Source organism: Oncorhynchus nerka, linkage group LG13 (assembly GCF_034236695.1).
Source record: "Oncorhynchus nerka isolate Pitt River linkage group LG13, Oner_Uvic_2.0, whole genome shotgun sequence".
NCBI lineage: Eukaryota > Metazoa > Chordata > Actinopteri > Salmoniformes > Salmonidae > Oncorhynchus > Oncorhynchus nerka.
The window spans coordinates 35496608-35521703 of NC_088408.1; the positions used below are offsets into that span (position 1 = coordinate 35496608).

General features: G+C 43.5%; 1 protein-coding gene across 1 annotated transcript in view; it reads right to left on the minus strand.

Annotated features, from left to right (window-relative positions):
* LOC115139444 (mannosyl-oligosaccharide 1,2-alpha-mannosidase IA-like) overlaps positions 1–25096 on the minus strand; it is a 158477-nt gene that overhangs the window by 104236 nt on the left and 29145 nt on the right. The window contains exon 2 of the mRNA XM_029676818.2: positions 15613–15709. Coding sequence (XP_029532678.2) covers positions 15613–15709 — 97 coding nt within the window. The remainder of the gene's footprint in view (positions 1–15612; positions 15710–25096) is intronic.

Here is a 25096-nt window from a genome sequence, read left to right on the forward strand (position 1 = left end):
GTAGCCTATAGGCCTTCTTCTATGCGTAATCAGGTGCGCGTCCTTACTCATGCGCTCCAAAACAAAAGACAATTACTAAATTGACAAAACTCGCAAATGGAATGAAATAAATCAACATTTGTTTCCCCACAAGTGTAGCATAGATTGTGCGCTCTGCAAATAACGTGTCCACTTCGACAATGAGAACGGTAAAAGGCAGGAATAATAATGTGTTGAATTAATTCATACACATTACCGTAATCAAACAAACATTGTAGATTAGACATTTTTGGAATTAACGGTAAATGTACTACTGCTGATATGTAATGGGGAATTGATAGACACTAACAATGTCAAATGCAAACAATTCGCACAATGAAGTTATGAAAACAATGAATGTGCACAAATAATTGGAGTTAGCCCCATTGCAAATGTTTTTTTTATCTGAGACGTCATTAGGAATCTGAGTATGGTACTTTCAAAAGTTAGGCCTACATTACCACCCCGACAGAATAGGCCTACCAACACAGACAAATGTAAGCTGGCTACTCTGCTTCTGTGGCTTAACCCAACGAGAGAAGGTCACAAGTGTTTCCCTAAAAGCTGTCTTGGGTTTAAATATCTTCTATTGTACAGAAAGTGAATAGCTTAATCAATTGATAGTGACAGAATTAGATTACTTCCCAAGCAAGATTACTTATCAGCCTCTGAATATCGTAGAAATGAAACAATAACATCACGTACGCATCGACGTCACGTCTTTCCCAGAGGTTATATTTATATAATCGGATCGTTTTAAGTCTTAAGCCAACAATGGGTATGCCTGTGTTTAATGTGTTTATGTTTTTTATAAAAAGGTAAGCCTATAGCATAACCCCTCAATTTGAGTCTTGGTTTTAACTCAACAGCCCTTCACTGACATGGAGGTAGGATATTTAAAGAGTGCATGGTGGAGGAATTGGCAGACAAATCTATAGATATAGCAGCCTATAGCCTAATTGTGTCTGTTAAACAGGTAGGCATACCTCTTATTTCTTCAATAGGAAGAAATAGGCTCCAACACAAAGCCCTCTTATTGTTAGTAAAGTCTCATTAAAATGAATTATGCCAACTCAAATCTGTCTACTTTCAGCTGTCGTTTTCCAATTGATTCTGCTGTGGCTGCTGCTTAAAGTTTCAGCACCACAATGTAAGTTACTCGAAACAAATATAATCTAATTTTATTGTTCACATACACGTGTTTAGCAGATGTTATTGCGGATGTAGCAAAATGCTTCTAGTTCCAACAGTGCAGCAATATCTAACAAGTAAATTCTAACAATTTCACAACATATACCCAATACACACAAATCTAAGTAAAGGAATGGAGTTAAGAATATATAAATATGTGGACGAGCAATCTCAGAGCGGCATAGAATAATATACAGTAGTATAGTATAGAATGCAGTACATACATAGATCAATTACTCCGATAAATACATCATGGGTAAGAAACATTGTTTTTATTAAAATCAAGTATAGTAATAGCAAACTCTCCTTCTCAAACTGAACATGGGCAAGTCTGCATGCAAGATATAGAATTTGGGGGAATAGGCCTTATCAAAAGAAATTGGGGGAAGAATTCATTTGACTCTAATCCTGAACTGCCTCTGTAAGCCTACACAGCACAGGTCAGGTAACACAAATAAGTTTTGATCAGCACGAACAGAGCAGGCCAGGACTCAGGGTTGAAATATCCATTGCCGTTTGTAATGCAGCTTAGTTTTATTTACACCATCCCCAGCAGCGCAAGAGATTCAGAAAGGAAGACCATTTTCTTCGAAAAATGACTTTACTCTGTGCTTCTGTAGCCTATAGCCTATGAATCAATTGTTTGAGATCACACTAAATAGCCTATACTTGACAGTGTGCTCAGCAGCGATGAGGGGTGGCATCGGGCACACATCGAGATCTAGCCTAATAAGCAACTAATTCTAAAACACAGAGAAATATTGAACTTTCATCAGTTAAAAATTACATGACCCACCCCTGACCTAGATTGAACAAATACTAAACCCTCTAATTATCACTTAATCACATATAGTCGGCCGGTTGCGGATGGGTTATTAGCAATTGTGGGTGGGTGAGCAAACAGCTGACCCGTGCTCCACTAGTGGACACCGAGGAACTTGAAGCTCTCGACCCACTCCACTAGAGCCCTTTCGATATGGACGGGGGCGTGCTTGGCCCTTTGTTTCCTGTAGTCTACGACCAGCTCCATTGTCTTGCTGACGTTGAGGGAGAGGTTGTTGACCTGGCACCATGCTGCCAGGTCACTGACCTCCTCCCTATAGGCTGTCTCATTGGGATCATTCTGTTAATCCCGAGTAAAGATGTCACAACAAAATGACTACATTAGAGCAGGGGTCTCCAACAGGTCAATAGAGAGCTACCAGTAGCCCGCAGCCGACATATGAGTAGCTCGCCAAAGCAATTCTGAAAGTACATGCAATTTTCAAGTACTGTACTCCACTGTAAATTGACATAAACAAGACATTGCACTCCTGGTTAGTCACTATTAGCTTAAAAAGCCAAATCGAACACAATATCTGCCAATTAATTTGCAGGAATATTGCCCCCGTCTGTCTGTGTGGTGTGTAGCCAGTTGATGTGATAACCGTCTTGTCGGTTGACAAATACATTCCCCGAAACCTTCTCAATTAAATGTTAACTGTAAAGCAGGCTTACCTGACAGAAGTATATCATGAGAAAGTATATCGTTTAAATCTATTATTTGCACTCTTTGTCATGAAATGACCAGCACAGAACCATCGCTAGACCGGCATATTCCTCACTCGCTAGATGAACAATTAAAGGGGATTTACACTCTAATCTAAATGTATTCATTTTCTTCCAGACCTACATAACAAGGACTCAGAACATCAGATTTCGTTGTTTCTCTATGAACATTTGTAATTTTGAGAGTGAAAATCTAAGAAATTCTAGAACCGAGAAAGCATAATTTAGGAAAATATAAAACAGAACTGAAAAATCACAGATTTTATATGGCCCCCTTAGTTATTTATTAACCCTTATTTTACCAGGTATACTGACAGAAAACAGTGCACTTCTCTTGTACACTAAGGACCCAGGGAAGAGTTGCAAGGGAGAGAAGAATATGCCTATTTGAGCGCTAGGAAAAGAAGGACGGATACCCCTGCATTGCCTGCCTGAAAGCCGCAGGTCAGGTTCAGCTTGGATGAAACTTTACTGCTTAACACTGGGTTGGACTGATGAATGTTATCTTTCAAAAGACTTTGGTTAAAAAAAGTAGCCTGAAGTGATAGGATTGTGTTTGAAGACGGCCTATGTGTAATATGGAGCCCATCTCCAGGGCAGAGCTAGGCCAATGTGACAAATGATAGCCCATTTCAGCTTGGAGGGCTAGCTGCCATGAGCAGAGAACAACATTCAATAAGCAAGTCAACCTTCAAACCCATTTGGCATGAAAATGTAATTGGCAATGTCACTGTAGTGGCCCAGTCAAGTGTGTTTATTTTAGTCAGATGCAAGCTGGCTTACGCCTGCAAAACATTTCCAGGTCAATGTGCATACAAGGCTTCACATTGCCCCCAGTGAAAGCAATGCCTTGTGTTGTCAATCTCTTGTGTCATTTTCCATTTTACACCATGTCACATTCTGCAATTGTGTTGAAGTGGGCCTTTAGATGCACACAAGGTTACGGTAGGCAATACAAGTGGCCTTATCCATAATTCACACAGCAATGTGCTGCAGTAAGAGGCGTCTCTTTACAGCCACTGACTCAGAGTGCCTTTTCACTAGTGCTGTGAATTGCCAGTGACCTCACGATACTTTGGTGCCGACTATATGTATTGCGATTCTCACTATTCTATATGTATTCCGATTCGATACTGTGATTTTATTGCGATTCGATGTTCCACACATATTACTCACTATATATGCCTGCTGCAGAGGGACAAGACAGAGTCATGAGAAAACACGTTTTGATCAGACATGGAAATAAAAGTCCCGAAGAAGATGGAGAATAAGGAAAAATAGTGGCATTTTGGTGCAGGTACAGCAAAATAACGCAAAAAAAATATTTCTGATGATGTATAGTCAAAACGATACCTCGTCAAAAATAATATTCCCATATGTAACTGCATCGATGTTTTCCCCCATCACATAGTGGGAATGAGGCGCTGGTGGATGTGATACAGAGAAAGGTAGGGTACCACCGGAGGTGCGACGGGTATTCCGGCTCTCACTCACACACACCGGAGATGAGAGGTGTACTCCGGCTCTCACTCACTCGCACACACCGGAGGTGCGAGGGGTACTCCGGCTCTCACTCGCACACACCGGCTCACACCACGGGGGTACTCCGGGCTCACACCACAGGGGTACTCCGGGCTCACACCACGGGGGTACTCCGGGCTCACACCACGGGGGTACTCCGGGCTCACACCACGGGGTACTCCGGGCTCACACCACGGGGTACTCCGGGCTCACACCACGGAGGTACTCCGGGCTCACACCACGGAGGTACTCCGGCTCACACCACGGAGGTACGAGGGTACTCCGGCTCACACCACGGAGGTACGAGGGTACTCCGGCTCACACCACGGAGGTACGAGGGTACTCCGGCTCACACCACGGAGGTACGAGGGTACTCCGGCTCACACCACGGAGGTACGAGGGTACTCCGGCCCACACCACGGAGGTACGAGGGTACTCCGGCCCACACCACGGAGGTACGAGGGTACTCCGGCCCACACCACGGAGGTACGAGGGTACTCCGGCCCACACCACGGAGGTACGAGGGTACTCCAGCTCACACCGGAGGTACGAGGGTACTCCAGCTCACACCGGAGGGCCCTGAGTCTGTCGGTCTGCTTCCAACAGAGACCAGACATCTGAAAGAACAACACTGACACTGAGGAGTGTTTATCTCTAGCGATGCAAAGAAATGTGATGTGCTTTGAGCATTTGGAGAAAAGCTTTAATCTTGTGAATCCAACTCATCATCGTCATTATCGTCCTCATCATTAACTCTACATATGACAGTATATGGGAAAGGATAAAATATGGCAGTACGATCGGGCATAATCCAGAGGAATTGGAAAGGATCTGTTATCCTCTTAGTGTAGCTCCACATCATAATCACACTGGAGCTCTGATCATCCAGATTAATGCAGAGACTTGTTCCTGCTATGTCGCCATTTATCTTTTCCTCCCCTTGTTCTCCCTCCTTCCTGCTTGCGGCTTCCTCTCACTGCAGCCTTTTTCTTCAGGACACGAGCACAGCTTCCAACGGAGGAGATTACGCTGGTGATTACAGCTGAAGCAGAAAGCCTTGTTCCGCTCAGCGAGAAGCTGCTGGTAAGCACATCTCAGAGCAGCCAGGCAGAGGGCAGACGAGGGTCCTCTGCTGGGAGACGAGGAGGACAATAGGGCCCTCCAGTCTCATCAGAAAGGCCCTGCAGAAAGCCCATAGGTGTCAGCATGCAACTTGGCAAATGCTCCAGGGACTGTGAGTGTATATGTGACTGTCTTCGTCATGCCATCCCTAAGAGCAGAACACAAAGCTAATGAATAGTCATGGCAAAACAAGCTTGCTGAGCAATGCTGGCTGAGAAGCAAAGCCTTTTCTGTGCAGTGCCTAATGGATCGGTTTGTAAGCCGTAGCAACTCATTCGTCAGCTCCGAGAAAATGAGCAGATCAGAGAAAACAATCAGACTGACAAACATTGAGATGGTGTTAGCTCTAATTCATGAACAATCCTTTCACACAGTTATGCTCACTTCATCAAACACGCCTCTGGCTCAAAGACAAACAGAAAGAAAACACTCTCGCATCTAGATGCAATCACTGCCTCTTGTTCCATCATTTGCAAAGACTTAGGCCTATTTCTTGAATTTCCAGAGCTCTATTGGGAGCAGACACTTAATCACCACCAAGCCACACACGGGAGTCCCTGCCGAAACGATAACGCTCACACACTCACGACACGGCGCTCCACTTGATTCTGTTGGGTAATTAATGCGAGCACAGCCTCAGATCTGGACGGTGTGTCACGGTTCGGTAGCCATAGTGGTAAATTAGCTCACAGGGGTACAGAGCTGAAGTGCACTCTCCTAAGGCTTGCTTGGCTCCACTATTCTTCTCTTTTCAGAGGCCTGATCAATGTTTTACTTTCAGCAACTCAGAACCTGGAAGATAGCGTAACATCATAATCCGCTAGGGGTGAGGTTGACTTCTTTGAACTCCCCCATCAAACCCGGCAGAATAAAAATAGACAGAGAATATTTTTCTTCTCCCCAATGGTATTTCTATTGCAATTGATGTTAATTGATGGAGGATTGTCCATACATACTGTATCTCTGTGGGTTAATTAGGCATGGCACTGCTGTGGCAGAGGCTTCTCTGCTCACACCAGGGCTTGCTACTACTGTGCTTTAAAACAAGACTCAAAACATAGAAAATAATGAGTATGTCAGGAGTCTTATAGTGTTGATCAAACCACCGAGGTATCGATGCTTTTGGCCCTATGACTGCTAGTGTATTGCGTCTGGTCTCTGGTTCAGGGCATTGAGACTTCTTAATCCTAAAAACAGCGTCGGTCACTGCTGAACCCCTGGACTTACCTGCAAGACTGGTATTTTATTTGCATTGTGAGATGACAGCTTTGATACACACTATGAGAGCCAGCAGCACACAAACTTGCCTACTGACAAGTGATATGCATGTCGCGAACGAGTCCTTTTTGAACGACTCTTTTTACTGACTCGTGAGTAATGATTTGTTTTCTCAAGTGAATAGTTCATTATAGTCATTTGACCGGCTGGCCACAATGAATTTTACAGCAGGATTAATATGCTCTCCTCCGGCTCGCTCCGACCACCAACTGTCTGTCATCTGCGCGCAGACAAATAGATCAGGCTGTAGGCAGCATATAAAGAAGAAAAAGACATGTTTAGAACTGATAATTGATCACATGGTGCAAGAATGAATGCAATTCATTGATTATTGAATGTAATCAACTGACACAGCTTTGTAGAACCAAAACATACACACCCTGCCTCTGCTCAACACTCAAACTCCAGAATGAATCGTTTGGGGGGGATTGCTGGAGTTTGAAGGATATTGTGCTAATCTCCCACGAGGCAGTCAAGCAATTGCATTCTGCCAAGAACCATCCCAATCTAGTCCAACTGTGGCTGCAACTAGACCTCTTCCAGAGCCATCAATAAATATTCATATTTTTATACCTAGTATGGATGCAACGATTCACTGATATGCTTCAGTCCCGATTCAAATGTTTAAAGATACAAGTGCATCGGTTCACAGACCTGAAACCAACCCAAATGTAGCATGCATCGGTCAGAAAAATCGATTCAGACGTTACAGTTGACAAAAATGTTGCTCATATTACATTCTATGTTCCAAAGATGCTTCCTCTCTTTTAGTGTTGAACTGCATGTAACTGTGATGACATTCATTGATCTACAAGTCATTTTGCATGCCAAACAACTCCAGTCAATATCAGTAGCCTAGTCAAACTACGCACTGTGCGCTGACCAATGCGAGGTAGTGTTTTTGTAAAAACACTCTGTAAAAACTTCCAAACAGGGGCGTCCCGAGTGGCACAGTGGTCTAAGGCACTGCATCACCGTGCTAGTTGTGCCACTAGAGATTCTGGGTTCAAGCCCAGGCTCTGGGGCGGCGCACAATTGGTCTAGTGTTGTACGGGTTAGGGGAGAATTTGGACGACAGGGATGTTCTTATCCCATTGCGCACTAGCAACTCCTGTGGTGGGCCGGGCGCAATGCACACTGACACAGTTGCTGGCTTCTGGGGGCATTGTGTCAAGAAGGAGTGCGGCTTGGCTGGGTTTCGGAGGACGCCCGGCTATCGACCTTTGCCTCTCCCGAGTCAGTACGCGAGTTGCCGTGATGGGACAAGACTAACTACCAATTGGGGAGAAAAAGAGGTACAACATTTTTTACTAAAAATAAAATAAAGACTTCGAAAACAATCAAAACCATTCAGTGGGGATGAAATTCAATGTTGTGCTATATATATATATATATTAGTGTTTGAGGAACAGACGCCTCACAAGTCCTCAACTGGCAGCTTCATTAAATAGTCCGCAAAACACCAGTCTCAATATCAACAGTGAAGAGGCGACTCCGGGATGCTGGCCTTCTAGGCAGTTCCTCTGTCCAGTGCCTGTGTTCTTTTCCCATCTTAATCTTTTCTTTTTATTGGCCAGTCTGAGATATGGCTTTTTCTTTGCAACTCTGCCTAGAAGGCCAGCATCCTGGAGTCGCCTCTTCACTGTTGATGTTGAGACTGAAGCTGCCAGTTGAGGACTTGTGAGGCGTCTGTCTCTCAAACTAGACACTAATGTACTTGTCATCTTGTTCAGTTGTGCACCGGGGCCTCCCACCCCTCTTTCTATTCTGGTTAGGGCCAGTTTGCGCTGTTCTGTGAAGGGAGTAATACACAGCGCTGTACGGGATCTTCAGTTTCTTGGCAATTTCTCGCATGGAATAGCCTTCATTTCTCAGAACAAGAATAGACTAACGAGTTTCAGAAGAAAGGTCTTTGTTTCTGGCCATTTTGAGCCTGTAATCAAAACCACAAATGCTGATGCTCCAGATACTAAACTAGTCTAAAAAAGGCCAGTTTCATTGCTTCTTTAATCAGGACAACAGTTTTCAGCTGTGCTAACATAATTGCAAAAGGGTTTTCTAATGATCAATTAGCCTTTTAAAATGATAAACTTGGATTAGCTAACACAATGTGCCATTGGAACACAGGAGTGATGGTTGCTGATAATGGGCCTCTGTAGATATGCCATTAAAAATCAGCCGTTTCCAGCTACAATAGTCATTTACAACAGTAACAATGTCTACACTGCATTTCTGATCAATTTGATGTTATTTTAATGAACAACATCTTTTGCTTTTCTTTCAAAAACAAGGACATTTCTAAGTGACCCCAAACTTTTGAACGGTAGTGTGTGTATATATATATTTTTTTTCTCCGTTGGCTATGTTATAGCTCATTTGGAAATGAAAAATAACTAGCTCAAACACTTAATCTGCAAAAATTACAAGTTAATTAGTGGGTGATGTGAGACAGACAGACAACCCCAGCGCAAACAGACTCAGCTTCAAACAGACTCAGCTTCAAACAGACTCAGCTTCAAACAGACTCAGCTTCAAACAGACTCAGCTTCAAACAGACTCAGCTTCAAACAGACTCAGCTTCAAACAGACTCAGCTTCAAACAGACTCAGCTTCAAACAGACTCAGCTTCAAACAGACTCAGCTTCAAACAGACTCAGCTTCAAACAGACTCAGCTTCAAACAGACTCAGCTTCAAACAGACGCAGCTTTAAACTGTTCTGGGATTTTTGCTCACTGTTCTTGTGATCATTTTGACCACACGGGGTGAGATCTTGCGTGGAGCCCCATCCTTTTCTAATTTTGCCTGTCATAGTTGAAGTGTACCTATGATGAAAATTACAGGCCTCTCATCTTTTTAAGTGGGAGAACTTGCACAATTGTTGGCTGGCTAAATACCTTTTTGCCCCACTGTACATATCGAACCCTCTTGAAAGGGAAAGATGCACATCCTTGATGCCGAGCAATCACAAATATATAAAAACAATAATTGTGCTTCAAACAATGTACAAGTCTCAGTCACAAATGACAGCTCCAATAAGCGCCACAAAACCATTCTCTCATCTCTGTCAATTCTAGGTTTAATTAGATGCAACTTGATAGAGGCTTCATGCTCATGTCGCGAGTGAGAAATCACTTACGAAATCAACTAGGAAAAAAACTGCATGCATTCCCTTTATTCTCTCCACAATATAAATAACCCATTTGATTTACTTTCCTCATTAACAAAGAGACATGCGAAGGGTAGGTATTAATTAGTCAAGCCATGCGGGAACGGAGACATCAGCAGGACTTGACTGACTTCATTGATCAGACCGAATAACAACAATTATATTAGGACAACATTCCCAGGCTCTATTATTCATTTCCCAACCCTGGAGACAGGAGACCTAGTCCAAACAAAACAAAACATGTCATAACACATCGACTCAGGTAGCAAGTACGATTACAATCACGGATGCACCATGAGGTTGGACTGAAAAGGACAAAAACGGAAGAAATAATAAGGTACAATAACGGTAGGCAAGTGTGTCAAATCTCTGGGACATTCTAAATCTAATTGCAAGGAAGGGTCTCTGAAAAGTGTTGCTTTCCCAGCAGTGTCTCATATGAAAAGATTCTTCAATAGACGTTTGAACAAGTGGCATCCTAAAGCCCAGAGTCTAGGCCTACTTTCTGAACTAGAGCATTGTTGGCTTCCAGGCCGACTTCCTGCAAGGCAGAGCAGGGCGTATGCATCTGGCCCATCTGGCTCCTGCATGCATCTGCAGCTGGCGGAGCAGCCGTAACCCACTAGAGAAGGAAAAACAGAGCACTGTCATCAATGCCTCAGCCTGGTCTTCCCAGGTAAACAGTGTGTCGCAGAGCAGATGTCAGGCCATGTATTATGCATACCTCAGGTCCCATTAACCAAGCACTAACATAGATTAATAATGCAAAGCTCCGCCATTTCTTAATTAATAGGAGGCCGACTGAGTTTATCCTTGGCTTGGGAGTGGCGTAGGTAGTATCTGTGTGTGTGTGTGTGTATGTTCAACCAGTACCCTCCCCCCTCAAGGCACCACCGGGTACACATTTCAGTAAATGGCTCCCTCTCTCACCGCGGCCCCTGGATATGAGTCTTGGCGTGGGGTGGTTGTCAGGGCCCTCGGGTGATGATTGGCGTGTGTGTGTGACCTCTCAGACAGCAGACACACTGGCTGGGTTGTGTGGTGCTGAAAACCATTGGACGCCCCTTCGCTCGTCACTGTGTGCCGTTATGAGAGTGGGTGACAGGAATAAATGCCAGTGACAGTATATATTGTTTCCAGCTTACCTGGCTAAATTAAGGGCGTTAATCAAATTTTGGCAGGTAAATCCTATGCCTGTCCTGAAGCCTTGTAGTGACGGCAGGCAGGAGAGAAGCGGGAAAGCTGTAACTTGTATTAAAAGAGGCTACTGCAAAGCCATGAATATTTCATAAGGAAGTTGTTCTCCGGCCACCTTTGACCATGGTTGAGAGCCTTTTTTCTTCCTTGTGATGAAAACAGGTTGAAGAAAAGTACTATTGTCAAGCTTTGGGGCTCTTGTGCTGCAATCAATGGCACATAAAAGGAGTTAGAACCTTGTCCTTTACAGGATATCCAAGAAACATAAAAATAGGCTTGGCAAGCGCCGTTGAAGACAACATAATTGCCTTTGTCTGTTCCAGTGTTGTGGAAGCAAGTTAATGAGGCTTCCTTCTAAACAAAGTAGAATCTCAGCTGAGATCTTGCAAATAAATGCATTTCTCTGAAAATGGAATACGGAAAGGGCAAGGACTGATAAATGCTCCAAAACCAAGACAAAGTAATCTGCCATTAAAGATTCAGAGGACTATCTCAGAAGGGCATTTGCATATCTTAAATCCCTGATAATTAAATAGAATTTACACAAGGGTGATTGAAATTCTCAGTTAAATATGAAAGTCTAATCACCAAAATTGTTAGAAACTATTTCAAGAGAGTAAACGATTAAGTAGGAAGAATCTGTATACGGCCTTTAAATGAGGTGCCATACTTCACGAGGTGAGCGCTGGCAAAAAGGTATATGCAACTCCTGTCCCTAATGGAAAGTTATGAGTGAGGCTGCAGAACATTCATGGGATATTAGAGAGATGTTTTAATTAGAATGGGAGCTCCGTGTGGGAATATTGCCTGTGTCTGAAGTGACTGGTGTCATCGGTGGTGCAGAGGAGAGCTGTTCATCACATAGAGAGAGAGAGAGAGGGGAGGGGATAGAAAGAGACAGACCGGGAGAGAGAGAGAGAGAGAGAGAGAGAGAGAGAGCTCTCCTCCACACCTCATTTAGCACCTCTGTTAGACAGCCCCAGACAGCCTGGGTATCAGGCCCATCTGCAAGCCTGTCAACACACCACTCCCAACTGTCACAGGCCATCCAGCACAGCACACCCACATACAGCCTATCACATACCAGAGCTCACTTACAGCTGGACAGACATCATATTAGAGCCAAACAAATATCCTCATTGTTTAAATTTAATTAGGCCACATAAAGAGAGGGAGGGGAGAGGAAGTGTTAAGATAGAGGAAGTCTTAACACTAGAACCGCCATAGGCCAACAGCCACTGCTGCTGAAAAAAATCCTAGGGGAAACACTGAATTATCTGAATGATGAGGGTGAAAAGGATGACTGAATTTAGAACAATAGCCTAATTATTTTATTATGAAAGGCTGGAAATGGTATGTAATCAGACACCGAGGACAACATACAACTTGTGTAGTTAACAATGGCGAGCAGAACCAAATTAATATTTTTTATATCTTGTCATGGATTTTGTTTTATTAATATTTATTTATGCAACTTACCCTTTACAATTGTTCATGTACTGGTGCTTTTGTTTAGAAATATGGCAAATCATTTCACCTGTGCACCCATCTGATTGGTTATATTACTGTTATTATTTTATTTACTTTCTACTTTATCAAAAGAAGCTGGAACTGGAGTGCATTACTTACTATAACTCTATTACTAATGAAATCTACAAATAAAGTTGATCAAATGTATTACATTGTAATGCAGGGATCATCAACTAGATTCAGCCGCGGGCCGAATATTTGGATGGTCCGGAGGCCGGAACATAATTACAAATCATTTGAAGACTGCAATTTGACCACAATAATCCCAAACAGATATAAGATTTGACTAAAAAATATAACAATTTCAAACCCTTCTTACATTTGTATACAATCACGTGTCTCTCTATTATGGGAATACTTGGGTACAGATTTCCAAAATTAAACTCACTTGGTCCTGATTTCCTGGTGTGTTTACAGTGTTTTGCGTCCAACAGAAAACTTCTTCATGTTCACACTAGTTATGGATCACAGTTAATGCAAGTCAAATATCAAAGCCAATGATCAATTATTTTCCCAAATAATTTAACAATGTTCAAGCTTTGTGAATTAAAACAGGAGTTTTAGTTAAATACCACCCAGAATAAGCCACCTCAACCCACTGCATACAAACCAGGATCGGTGAAGCAAAGCATTACTCATCCTTCATCTGCAAATGGAAGTGAGGTCCTTCGAACATGGAGTATTAATTTAACTCCACAAAATGAAACTCAATGATAGTAATGGCTATAACAAATGGCTTGTAATACACTGTAAGAGGAACTAGCTGTGCCGAGTGGTTTGCTGGAGGAGGAGGAGAGAGGTGGGGGAAAAACACATGTCATTGTTCACTTCCATTTGGCAAGTACTGTATCTTAATAAAACAAATACTGGGGCATTCTGTGGTACAAGACATGTAGCGTATACCAACCACACAGGAGGGGGATGTTTAGTGTGCGTGTGTGTGTGTGTAAACAAGAAAACTGCAATCGTTCCGTTCCCCCCAGGAGTCATGCAGCAGCATACAGTATTCTCTAGTATGTCTCACATATGAAAGAGAGAAAGGAAGTAGCAACACTTTGAGAAACACACTACCTCACTGCCTTTAACTCAATTACCTCCCTTTAAAACACACACACCTTAATGAACCGCTCTCAATGTCCGGCAAATACCCAGCAGCCATAGAATTCACAGACATAGGGGGGTGAAACATCTATAGCTTATTGCAATCTTCTGTGCACCAAATCTCAGAGACGACAAAACAAATGTGCGTCTATCTGGATCTATCAGTCAAGAGATGCTTCCATCAAAGCATATCAAAACCTATACCAACTATTAGGAGCTTTCTCCACTTACTACAGAGAGGAGAGTTTACTAAAATAGTTTCTTAAAAAGCTGCATGTGTAAACAAAGGGTTTATTACTCAAAAATGTATTTATGAAATCCTCTGTGCCAGGCAGAAAAGGTTCCATCTGCGATACATCTTCAATAGACGTCGACAGCAGCAGCGATACCGTCCACTAACAAAACAAGATTACAATTTCAGTAGACGATACAATGCACCTTTTGTCTGAGCCTCCCAGCACGACTGTGGTAGAACAGACTCGGTGGTGCTCCAGGTACCCTCTCCTCTCTCCGGCCCGGCACCACAGGATTATTGACTAATACCTAATACACTGAACAAAAATATAAAACGCAAACTGTTGGTCCCAACAAAAAGCTTATTTATTTCCAAAATTTTGTACACAAATTTGTTTACATCCCTGTGAGGTTGCATTTCTCCTTTGCCAAGATAATCCATCCACCTGACAGGTGTGGCATATCAAGAAGCAGATTGAACAGCATGATCGTTACACAGGTGCACCTTGTGCTGGGAACAATAAAAGGCCACTCTAAAATGTGACATTTTGTCACAGAACACAATGCTACAGATGTCAAGTTGAGGGAGCACGCAACTGGCATGATGACTGCAGGAATGTCCACCGGAGCTGTTGCTAGATTATTGAATGTTAATTTCTTATTATACCCTGATGAAGACAGTTTGTCAGCTTGTTGGTTATTAAAATATTGCATCTGAGCTCCTAGAGTGTGCGGCTCTGCTTTAATTTTTCAAGTGCTCTACTCCGCTAGCCTGCGCCTCGCCTAAACAGGTGTGCGTTTCTTTCGCCTCCACGTTAATTTCTCAACCATAAATCACCTCCAATGTCGTTTTAGAGAATTTGGCAGTACGTCAAACCAGCCTAACAAACGCAGACCACGTGTATGGCGTTGTGTGGGCGAGAAGTTTGCTGACGTCAACGTTGTGAACAGAGTGCGCCATGGCGGTGGTGGGATTACTCTATGGCCAGTCATAAGATAGAGTCAACAAACACAATTGCATTTTATTGATGGCAATTTGAATGCACAGAGATACCGTGACGAGATCCTGAGGCCCATTGTCGTGCCATTCATCCGCCGCATCACCTCATGTTTCAGAATGATAAGGCACGGCCCCATGTTTCCAGGGATCTGTACACAATTCCTGGTAGCTGAAAATGTCCCAGTTCTTACATGGCCTGCATACTCACCAGACATGCTACCCATTGAGCACATTTGGGATGCTCTGGATCGACATGTATGACAGTGTGTTCCAGTTCCTGCCAATATCCAGCAACATCACAGCCATTGAAGAGGTGTGGGACAACATTCCATAGGCCACAATCAACAGCCTGATCAACTCTGTGTCAGGCAACATGAGGCAAATGGTGGTCAAACCAGATACTGACTGGTTTTCTGATTCACGGCCCTACTTTATTTTTAAAAAATGGTGACCAACAGATGCATATCTGTACTCCCAGTCATGTGAGGGCCTAATGTATTTATTTCAATTGACTGATTTCCTTATATGACTTGTAATTCAGTAAAATCTTTTAAATTGTTGCTTGTTGCGTTTATATTTTTGGTCAATATAGCTTTGACGGATTGCCAATTTGGTCCTAATCTGTGGGGCAAGCCTGATGGCAGCGGGGGGCGGGCATGAATCAGCTGTCTGCGGGACTGAACGGGAATGGGGACAGATACTCACCAAACAGATTGCTGGAGTGACCTTGCATGGAGACAGGCCTCAGCTCATTGGATCCCCAGGCGTATCGCTTGTAACTGTCCCAGGCAAACTTCATCATCTGTGGGCAAAGGGAGAGGAAGGGAAGGGGGGACAAGGGGGAAATTCGGTTTAGTCTTAGCAGATCTATGAAGGGTGATTCACTTCCTTTGGGTGTTTTGGTCATTATGGGCAGGTTTCCAGTTAAGTATTTGTTTTGTTAAATAAGGGTGTATTTGTGACATGGAGCAGACTTCAGGCTATTTTATGTTGGACAACATCCTGTTGTCACCTCAGATATTAACTGTGCAGGGAAGTCTGTCAATCATTTAATAGACCTTGACATTACACAAGAAAAAGTCTCAGTTTGACGTATTCAGTGACCCTGGTTTGTGATACTTAACCACTGAGAGACATCTATACTCTACATTACATGCTGAATTTCTAAGCTACATGCGTCACAAGGTTATTCTTCAATCAGTGTCTTCTGACCGTATCTATTTTTGGTCCCAAAGACTATAATTTACACCTAATCCTCCTAAAAAAATCAATGGAATCTTAGCTATAAAAAAAAACCTACATGGCGATTACAGCATAAAGCCGTTTGCTCCCTGTCCCTGGTGAAGCGATCCAGATGGTGGCAGATAAAAACTGTTCAAAGCGAGGACAGCTTTTCAACGTTTACACATTTTAATGAAAAGGTATATTACTCACTTAAAACTGCAATCTATAAAGTTTACTCTGTTGAGTGCCAGTGAGATTATGTTACCTATTTAATATTGCAACACCACTGCTTTCGGTCATAATACAGTCCAACTAAGTTTGCATATGGGAAAATAACAGGCCAGAAATGATCAATTGGAAGGTAATGGGTTGTCTGGTCGCACTAACAATGCACCCCAACACATTGCTAGTGTCGAATTCTCTCTCTGCACTGTCACATCTCAGTTCTCTTCTGCAGGGTAGCGATTACCAGTGTGTCCTCCAGTGTTTGTTGTTGGGAGGATTAGGCTGTAAAGGAGGAGAGAGAAATATGCTGCCATTCTCTAAAGTTGATACAGAGGCAGATTGAAGCTGAAATCCCCCTCGAGCAAAAGATGAGAAGACCAGACAGAGATTAAAATTATGTTTTCCTCAAGACTCTCAACTTGTCAGATCCACATAGGGAAATAGGGTCCACAATTCAATGCTGGCTATTGAAGATCACTAGCAAAACAATCTAAGTGGATGAGGGTAGTCAATGGACAGAAACAATAATGGTCCCTCTTAAGCAGAGAGATTAGGCCTACTCATTTGTTTACAGACCAGTATTTTCTGGAGCGTTTTCTGAGATCGACACGTCTTTCTGATACTTAAGTGGAGAAAACACAACGGCAAGGTGTTTATTAATGTGTGCCCTTCCTGCAATGTGAAAATCAGAGCAACCGCTGTGTTCTCTCTTGGTTACCACCATTTCAAATGATGAGATGATGTTGCTAATGCACAAATGATTGGAGCACAAATGTGGAAAGATTGGAATTAAATTGAGTGTTAAAAAGTCTGCTGCCTGTGACAGGGAGCAGAGATGGATTAGAAGGCCCGCCTACAGCGACAGAATGGGGGGGGGGGGGGGGGGGGCATTTTCCCGAGCTAAACTGACCTAGACAGACCTCCAACATATAAAACTGCCCCTCACCAAGATGCTGTTGGAGAGACGCACCGCTGTGGCGCCCCACCAACATTCTGTTAAAAAAAATACATCAATCATGTTGCCTATGGTAGAAAGAGTATATGGCCATTTCTGTAACCTACAGGCTGGAGTAGAGATCACATTTATGACAAAGTCATGAGAAGATACTTTTTAAATCATGCACGTTTCTCAGATCAAATAGCCTGACCTCAGTGGTTTCATGTTTGAATGTGTACATTTTTGAAAAGATGTTCATAGCGAAGAAAAATGCCATAAATTCTATACTTCTGCATTTCCCGCTGTGTAAACACATTGATTCTCATTTCAAATAGGCTCGGGATAACTCCTGATAAAGTTAGGTAGCTGATATTCAGAGCTTAAATAGACTAAATGATTAGTCACAGGAATGGGGCCTAATAAAGCCAATGCAACTGCCTGTTTTACAAACGGTAGGCGTACCACATGGATGGGCATTCAGAAAATGTCATTTCGGGCCGACACTGTAGGCTACACCCCATTAAGGACAGACCAACAACGTTCTTTTGGCCGGTACGGACCAGCCTCTATTTCAACATCCACAGACTGGACGTCTATGTTTAGTTCAGATTTGGTCTGGTCCGGTCCCGATTTCAACGTCCACAGACATTTGGTTCGGACTAGCCTATATTGGCCCAAACATAGGCGTCTATATTTGGTTCAGATTTGGTTCGGACCGGCCTTGACGTGGCCCAAACATTTGTCCGGACCAAATCTTAACCAATCATAGACATCGGTTTCAAATGTTTGGACAGTACAGTACAGCAAAGTATAGTTCAGTACACCAGTATAGCACAGTAGAGTATAGTGCAATACAATGTAATGTACCCTACTTAACTCTAATGTAATCTATTCAATACGTCTTTTCAACTTTCATTCAGAACCTAAAATGAACACAACTTAAACTTCTGGAAAAATACATATTTTAGACATCTTTTCAATGTCATTTTGCTTACTGGGAGTATTCTAGTTTCCTGGGGGTATAGGAGGGTGGCAATTGTTTTTTGTCTGGTCTAGGGCAGCAGAACAGCCAGGACTGGGCCTGCCCTTCACAGTCACAATTGTTTAGCCTAAGTGTGAGAGGGTGTTTTGATCAGTCCATCATGGAAAGCCCACTACGAAGGCTTAAAAGGGAATTTCACCCTGGCTCTGTCACGGCAGATAGTCATTACTATATTAACAACATTACGTTTTTATCATCAACATCACAATTATCCAAACCACAAGCTAGAACTAGCACATTTTCATTTGGTAGAGTCGGGAAGTTTCGACTCCCTGTGTATTGGTCTGCTCATGGTGAACCACAAAGTCCGACATTCATAGCGAATGCTGATACCGCCCGCTAGGTAGAGGGGGAGTTCCCACAAACATGAATAATGGCTTTTTTTGTTTGTTACTTTAAACAGCCAACACAGTAATCTCAAAAGTTTCACCGTTTGTCATCATGCCCGTGTGGTGTTCTGTATACAATCTGATTCCACCAACATGCGCTTCCAATCCCTAGCTAGTGAAGATAAATTGGCCAAAATATTTACAAGCTGACGGCAAAGATAGCTCAATTTGTATGAATTGGGCAGTGTTTGTGTTATCTGGTTATTAGAGGTAGCTTGATGACCACAGAGTACCTTCCAGACCATGTAATCAATTTAGTCTAGCCCTTTCTCTTTTAGTAAAACTCCGGTTATCTGGAGTCATTCCAGTGTCCTGCTGAAAAATACCCCAAAGCGGGGGCATTTTGAATACACAAGCATGAGGGAGCGGACACACCTTGCGGTTATGGAGAACAACAAGGGACACTGAAAGGTATAAAGCAAGACTACAACAGTAATGACACAAAGACATTCATGACACAAGAAACCTCATTATTCTCTCTGCAGATTCTCAAAACACAATACAAAATTCCCCTGCAAAAGGCTACTATTGACAAGAATAATCTGTCAAAGTCAATGAGCTGGGGGAGGTTTACAGACAGTACTTTGAGATGAGGAAGGGGGTTTTTGTTGTGCAGGGTTGTGCTTTGACAGTAAATGTATTGTATGAGAGCGATTGATGTGCCAATTCCCCTCAATCTCCCATACACAACCATTCATACTGTGTAAGAACTGCATTCCTAAGACTTTTCACACCTTCTTTAGCCACCTATTTGGTATTTTGACAAATCAGATCAGTTCTGAAAAAGATCTGTTTTTTCCCCCTCCACTAATTAGTCTTAATCAGAATTGGCCTGCCTGTGTAAACACAGCTAATAATTAGAAATCAGGTGTGCTAGATTATGGTCGGATGGTAGGATGGTAGCTCTCCAGGAACATGGTTGGAAAGCCCTGATGTAGGGCTTAAAATAAATATGGATATTTTCTATCAATCTTTTAAATTTGTCTGCCCTTATGCATTCACATAATATATGTATATAAGCTGTACAGGGCTTTTTATCATCAAACAGATGCTAGACATTCAGATATACGAAGAATGTTAGTTTTATCAAAATGTTTCAGAATCTAAAATACAGGCGAGTGTACACTATTTAATGCTAACAAAAGAGAACTGTGTATTCAAAAACAATGTTATATGGTAAAAGCAACATGTCATTTTGTTTTGTATGAACTGTGTATTACAGTTCAGCGTGTCCAAGTGTTTCTCCGGTGTAGAGACACACAAGTGCAGAGAATTGTAGTTACAGATTCTTACGTCAGATAATGTTCATTTCTGCCCGACACCTTGTCTATTTCAAGTCTTATCTCATTGAGGAGACAGGTGGGTGTCCACCCCAAATTGCGGCATGTCATGATGACAGAGACCTGTCTCGATCAATGAGTGAGAAGACTTGAAATAGACACGATTGGCGGTGCACATATTGTTGGATTACTTTAAGAAGCAAAAAAAGTATTTCTTTTCTAAATTCAAACCCCCTGCAACTGGACATGGACATAGAATTAGAGTCCTGTTTATCCCCAATCGAGGACGAAGACAGCATCGCTAAAGTTGGTCGAAAAATCTCTGTGCTACACCAAACAGTACAGGTCTATCCTATAACTCCTAGCAAAGGATACCAAAAATGTTTGGTTAAATCACATTATCTGGTGAAACAATCCGTAGTTTAGAGAGCTGGTGATCAGCAGATGATAGGAGAGGTGGTCAAGATGAAATTGACATTACAAAGAAACATACCGTAGAGGTTCAGTAAATAATTGTAAAGCTGTGGGAGGAGTGTTGTCATGATCAAACTGCCATTCAGCTCCTCATAAATCATCTTCTTGAAATCCAGCATAAAATCTTATCCCTCGAGAGGGATACAGTTCACAGGATACAGTTCTGCTACTGTATGTTAGCCAGCAAATACACTAAAGTTCGCTAGCTAAGTGGTTTGCAGGACAAATAACTTACTTAGCTAGGCACCGTATTTGTCATCTGCCCACTTGGTGCTGGCTTCGGCTGTAGTGGAGCTTTTAACGTTAGCTAAATCACACTCCGCTTCAAATCCTCTTCGCTATATTCCGGTTGAAATATGTATGGTCGAATCTCACCAAGTAGCTAATAAATGCTCCATCGTCGAATTCATGTTGATGAGAGGAATCACTTGAAGACATTGCGTCTGGTCAGTTCTTTCAGTTTTACCCAAATGATTGTTCTAAGTGTCCGCCTCCTTTGAAATTAAAAACCAGCCTTAGGAGAGGGAGCGGGGCCAGAGCACAAAGCACTGCCCCAACACAATTTGTATTATTTCAGAGACTGGAAAAAATGTGTCTGCTTGTATATTTACTAATGAATCTGCCGAAAGGAACATCGCTGAAAGATGTCCAACAGCTCTATCGAACAAGGACATCCATATCTACACCCACAAAAAAAAACAGTGCGATCACTATAACAGAGCCTTTGCAAAATGTCACAAAGCAGTCCTACATGTAAAAATACATCTTGCCCCCCCCAATCAATACACCAGAGGCCGTCATTGGGTGTATCATTCAGTGCGTGAAGCCCTGACCTGCCTTCCTCCTGGGCAATTATGTGTGAAACATATCACTGTCCTAGCAATGACAGGATGAAAACAAGCCCAGATCAAGCCCAAATTCCCCTTTAACATTGTGGGAGAAACTTCCAGAGGGGCTCCTAATGGTGTTAATGAAAGGCACCTCTCACTCTGATTTCTCGGATAATGAAATGAAAACAGCTCCACTCAGTCCCAGGCCTAAACAAACAGTCCCTTCTCGTCTCTCTGTCGGAGGGCCCCCCTGTAGAGAATGCTGGTGGGAAGTCATTTGCAACACAGCGTGGACTCCCTATACCAGCCAGCATTCTCCTCCAGAAATTAGATGAGTTTATCGACTCCCACACAGAAAGCGGGAGAGAGACAGACAGAGAGATCTCGGTTTAATGAGTATGTTATTTACCCCCAAACCCTGGGCCTCACCCCCTCGCAGCCTCCCAGCGCTCACACCTTACTCTGGTCCTGCTGAGAGGGTGCCAAATAAAAGCCAGTGGTTCTGTTGGTTGGCTTAGCTAGTAACTAGGCGACTTGGAACCAGAACCATTTGCCAGAACTGAATTAGAAGTTGTGGGGAGATGGGAGGCATTGAACACGGGCCATATTGATACTCATTCAGTAGTGCAAAATTTTGTTTGCAATAAAATAAAACAGCAGGCTGTTCTGGCGGACTATTCCCAGATGGGAAATGCTTTTGTTCAATGTAGGTTACCGTTCTCCATCCAGACGGCTCAATATTCAGTCCTCTGCACCTCGGTACAAAGCCTGGTCTTCCCACAGTGTGGTCCTAACGGAGGCACAAGGACCGGCACAGCCAAGAGCGAGTCCTGCTCCTGCTTAGATGGAGCGCCAGCCTCCCTGATTTACAAGGCAGTAATTGCTTTTCCAGTCAGGGTTTAATGTGAGCGTTTGAGTCAAAAATGTAATCTCGTCATTCGTGGCTCTCTCACTCTCTGCATGCGGTCTGTCGGCGGGAGGATCAGCAGCAGGAGCTCTCCCATTGTTTAAATCGACGGCATTGTGTAGTCCATAGACGTCACAGCAACAGTGGAATGAGTTGACAGCGGGTGCTCGGGGGGGGGGGGGGGGGGGACATGTTACTTTCTGCCATGAGAAACAAACAAGACTGAGTTCTCAGTGCAGTAGAGCAGAGAGCATGCTGGGATATCACTAAGGCTCTCCTATGTGGCATTTATGTGGTGCCCTGGGATTCGGGGCGGTGTACCATTGTTGTCAGGTAACACACACCTATGCTCAAAAGACCGGGCTCATGGACGGCTGTGTTTGGTCTGACAGAGCAGAGACACTCTTTGACCTGCTGAGCCGGGCTAGGCCTCGGCAGGAGAGTCCGTCAGAGGGGACCTAAAGGTGGAGCAGGCCATAGTGGGCTCTGCTGTCTGTTAAGAGGATTAACCTCCCTCAGTGCGTTGTTCTTCTAAGGGCTCAGACACGCCAATAGCATTTGTTGGCCGACAGTACCGCTGAAAGTCATTTGTGTACATTACATGTAGAATCGCGTGAAAAAAAAAAAATCAGACGTCCACAGCGGGGAGGCCCCTAAAACACAGAGCACTGAACTAATCGGCAGACAAACGCTAGATTCCCATTCAGTGTGACGTGTGCACGCCTTTAAAAAAGGTTAGGGCGGGGGCAGAGCAGATCAGGAACAGATGTCTATTAATTCATAAACCAGCCCCAAGGGAGTGATTTATTTTCTATAGGCCTACAGTATGTGGGTTGGTTGGAGAGTCATGTGAGGACAAAACAGGGTTTGGGGGAAGAGTAAAATCAAAGTCAGTGAATCACGAGTCATAAGTGACTATTCAAAATGGCATAGGAAAGGAATAAAAAGGCCTAATCATTAAAAACCCTCCCCCATGTCAGTTTCCATCCCCTGCTAACCTGTCCTCCATGTTGCGCTCATCTTTCCCTCTTTTCTCTTTGCTGAGCAGCCCAGGAAATTCAGCTAGTTTGGGGACCTGGGAACAAATCATCTGTTTGCCAAATTTCCATTTCCCTTATCCCCTGCTGTCAGTCCATCCTCTCCCCTCATTGATGACTGAGCTGTGTGTGAAGGAGGGCAGAACTAGGATTTGGAGGAGCTCTGTGCCATGGAGGTTTCTGAAGGAGAGGAGAGCCAGACTGGGAGACTGAGACAGACAGTGCCGGCAGCAGGCACAGAACCCAGGGCTCAGGACAAGCAGCTGTCCAGGACAGAGAGCCCAACTACAGGAAATGTCAACAGACACCACGTCCATGCCAACTCCCGTTTACTGTCAACCAAACTGCCTCTGCTTTTTACACTCACTTTAGTGTCTTTCCTCTTATCTGCTCTCCCTCTCTGTCCTTCATCTCTCGACTATTGCGGTTGTTCTCTCTTCTCTTTCGCTCTCTCTCTCCCGCCGTCCTCAATCTCTTTCTTGCAACAGACCTAAACATACCCATCCTTAACCCTGGAGGAGAGGAGTTGGAGAAGATCCTCTTAGCTGGCTGAGGCTTATCTGAACGCCCGGCTATTGGAGGTGACAGTGTCGGGACACATTTACGCTCTGGCAAAGGATTAGGCCTAAGCAATCACTTGCACTGTCTTTTTGATTGAGCTAACGCTCTCATATAAAGTCAGCTGTTGTACAGAATGTCTTGGTGTGTATGTGTGGGCCCATCCAGTCAAATCAATAGGGAGTTAAGGGCCTTGTTAACATTCATGAAAATCAGGTGAGCTGAAGACACTCATATCCCCAAATCTGGCAGCAAATTATTCCTTCCAGACTTTTGTCTCCTTGGACGGGAAGAAATTGCCAGAGAAAACTGACACCAAGAGCCATACTTTCTTCTGAATGTCAAAATACAGATCTTTGTTTCTTTGACTACTTGAATACAATATTCCAGAGAGTGCTGGTGACCTCCGGTATAGTTAATGGGAGCACGGCACAATGAAGCACACACTTGCTTTAGAGCACTGGACGTGTATCCTTTCATCATAAGTGCATTTGATGAAATCACCGCCATTCATTATGCAAATGCAGCCGAGCATAGAAATCTAATCAAATCAATCATCGGCACTCTGTGAATGTGCCTGGCTATTTTCTCTGGACGATCAGGCTAGTGACACTTTAAAAGCGAGGAAAGTCTCGCCATGGTTTCATGACGGACCTGCACATCTGGAGCTTACCCTACAATCTCTTCTCTAGTGTCTCATGCACAGTCAGTGCCTCTGCCCGACACGGTTTGCCAGTTCCCACAAGGAGCCTCATACGAGGTAGTACACCCAGCATCACTAATTCATAATATTCCCACCATCACCTGACAACTTCACAAGGAGTCATGCTGTATCTGGCCCACAACTGCAGAGTTTATTATGTTAAAAGCTACTGGGCATTGTGTCGTCATAGAGAACATCATTACCTACTCCTGATTAAATCCATTCATCTGTACACCTTGCACGGGTAGATAAACACCTTTAAAATTAAAATGACACATTTCCAACAATGCCCTTATCATCCGTAATAGTACTAAGTGAGCGAATAGCAGTCACAAAGACTGCAACATTGTGCTGCTGAATGCGCACAAGAAGCAACACGGTCTCATTGTCAGCTATACTCTTCACTGCAGTTAAAGCCAGTCCGAAGGAGCGCAAGTCTTCAGCAACAAGCAACATCTGTGTCATTTTTTCACTCTGGGGTCTAGTAAACTGGGCTGCAGCCTCTTGTCAGGATTATCATGTATACAGCCTTCTAGAGAGTCTTCACCAGACTGGAAGGCAGTAAGCTCTTCATGGCATTCTT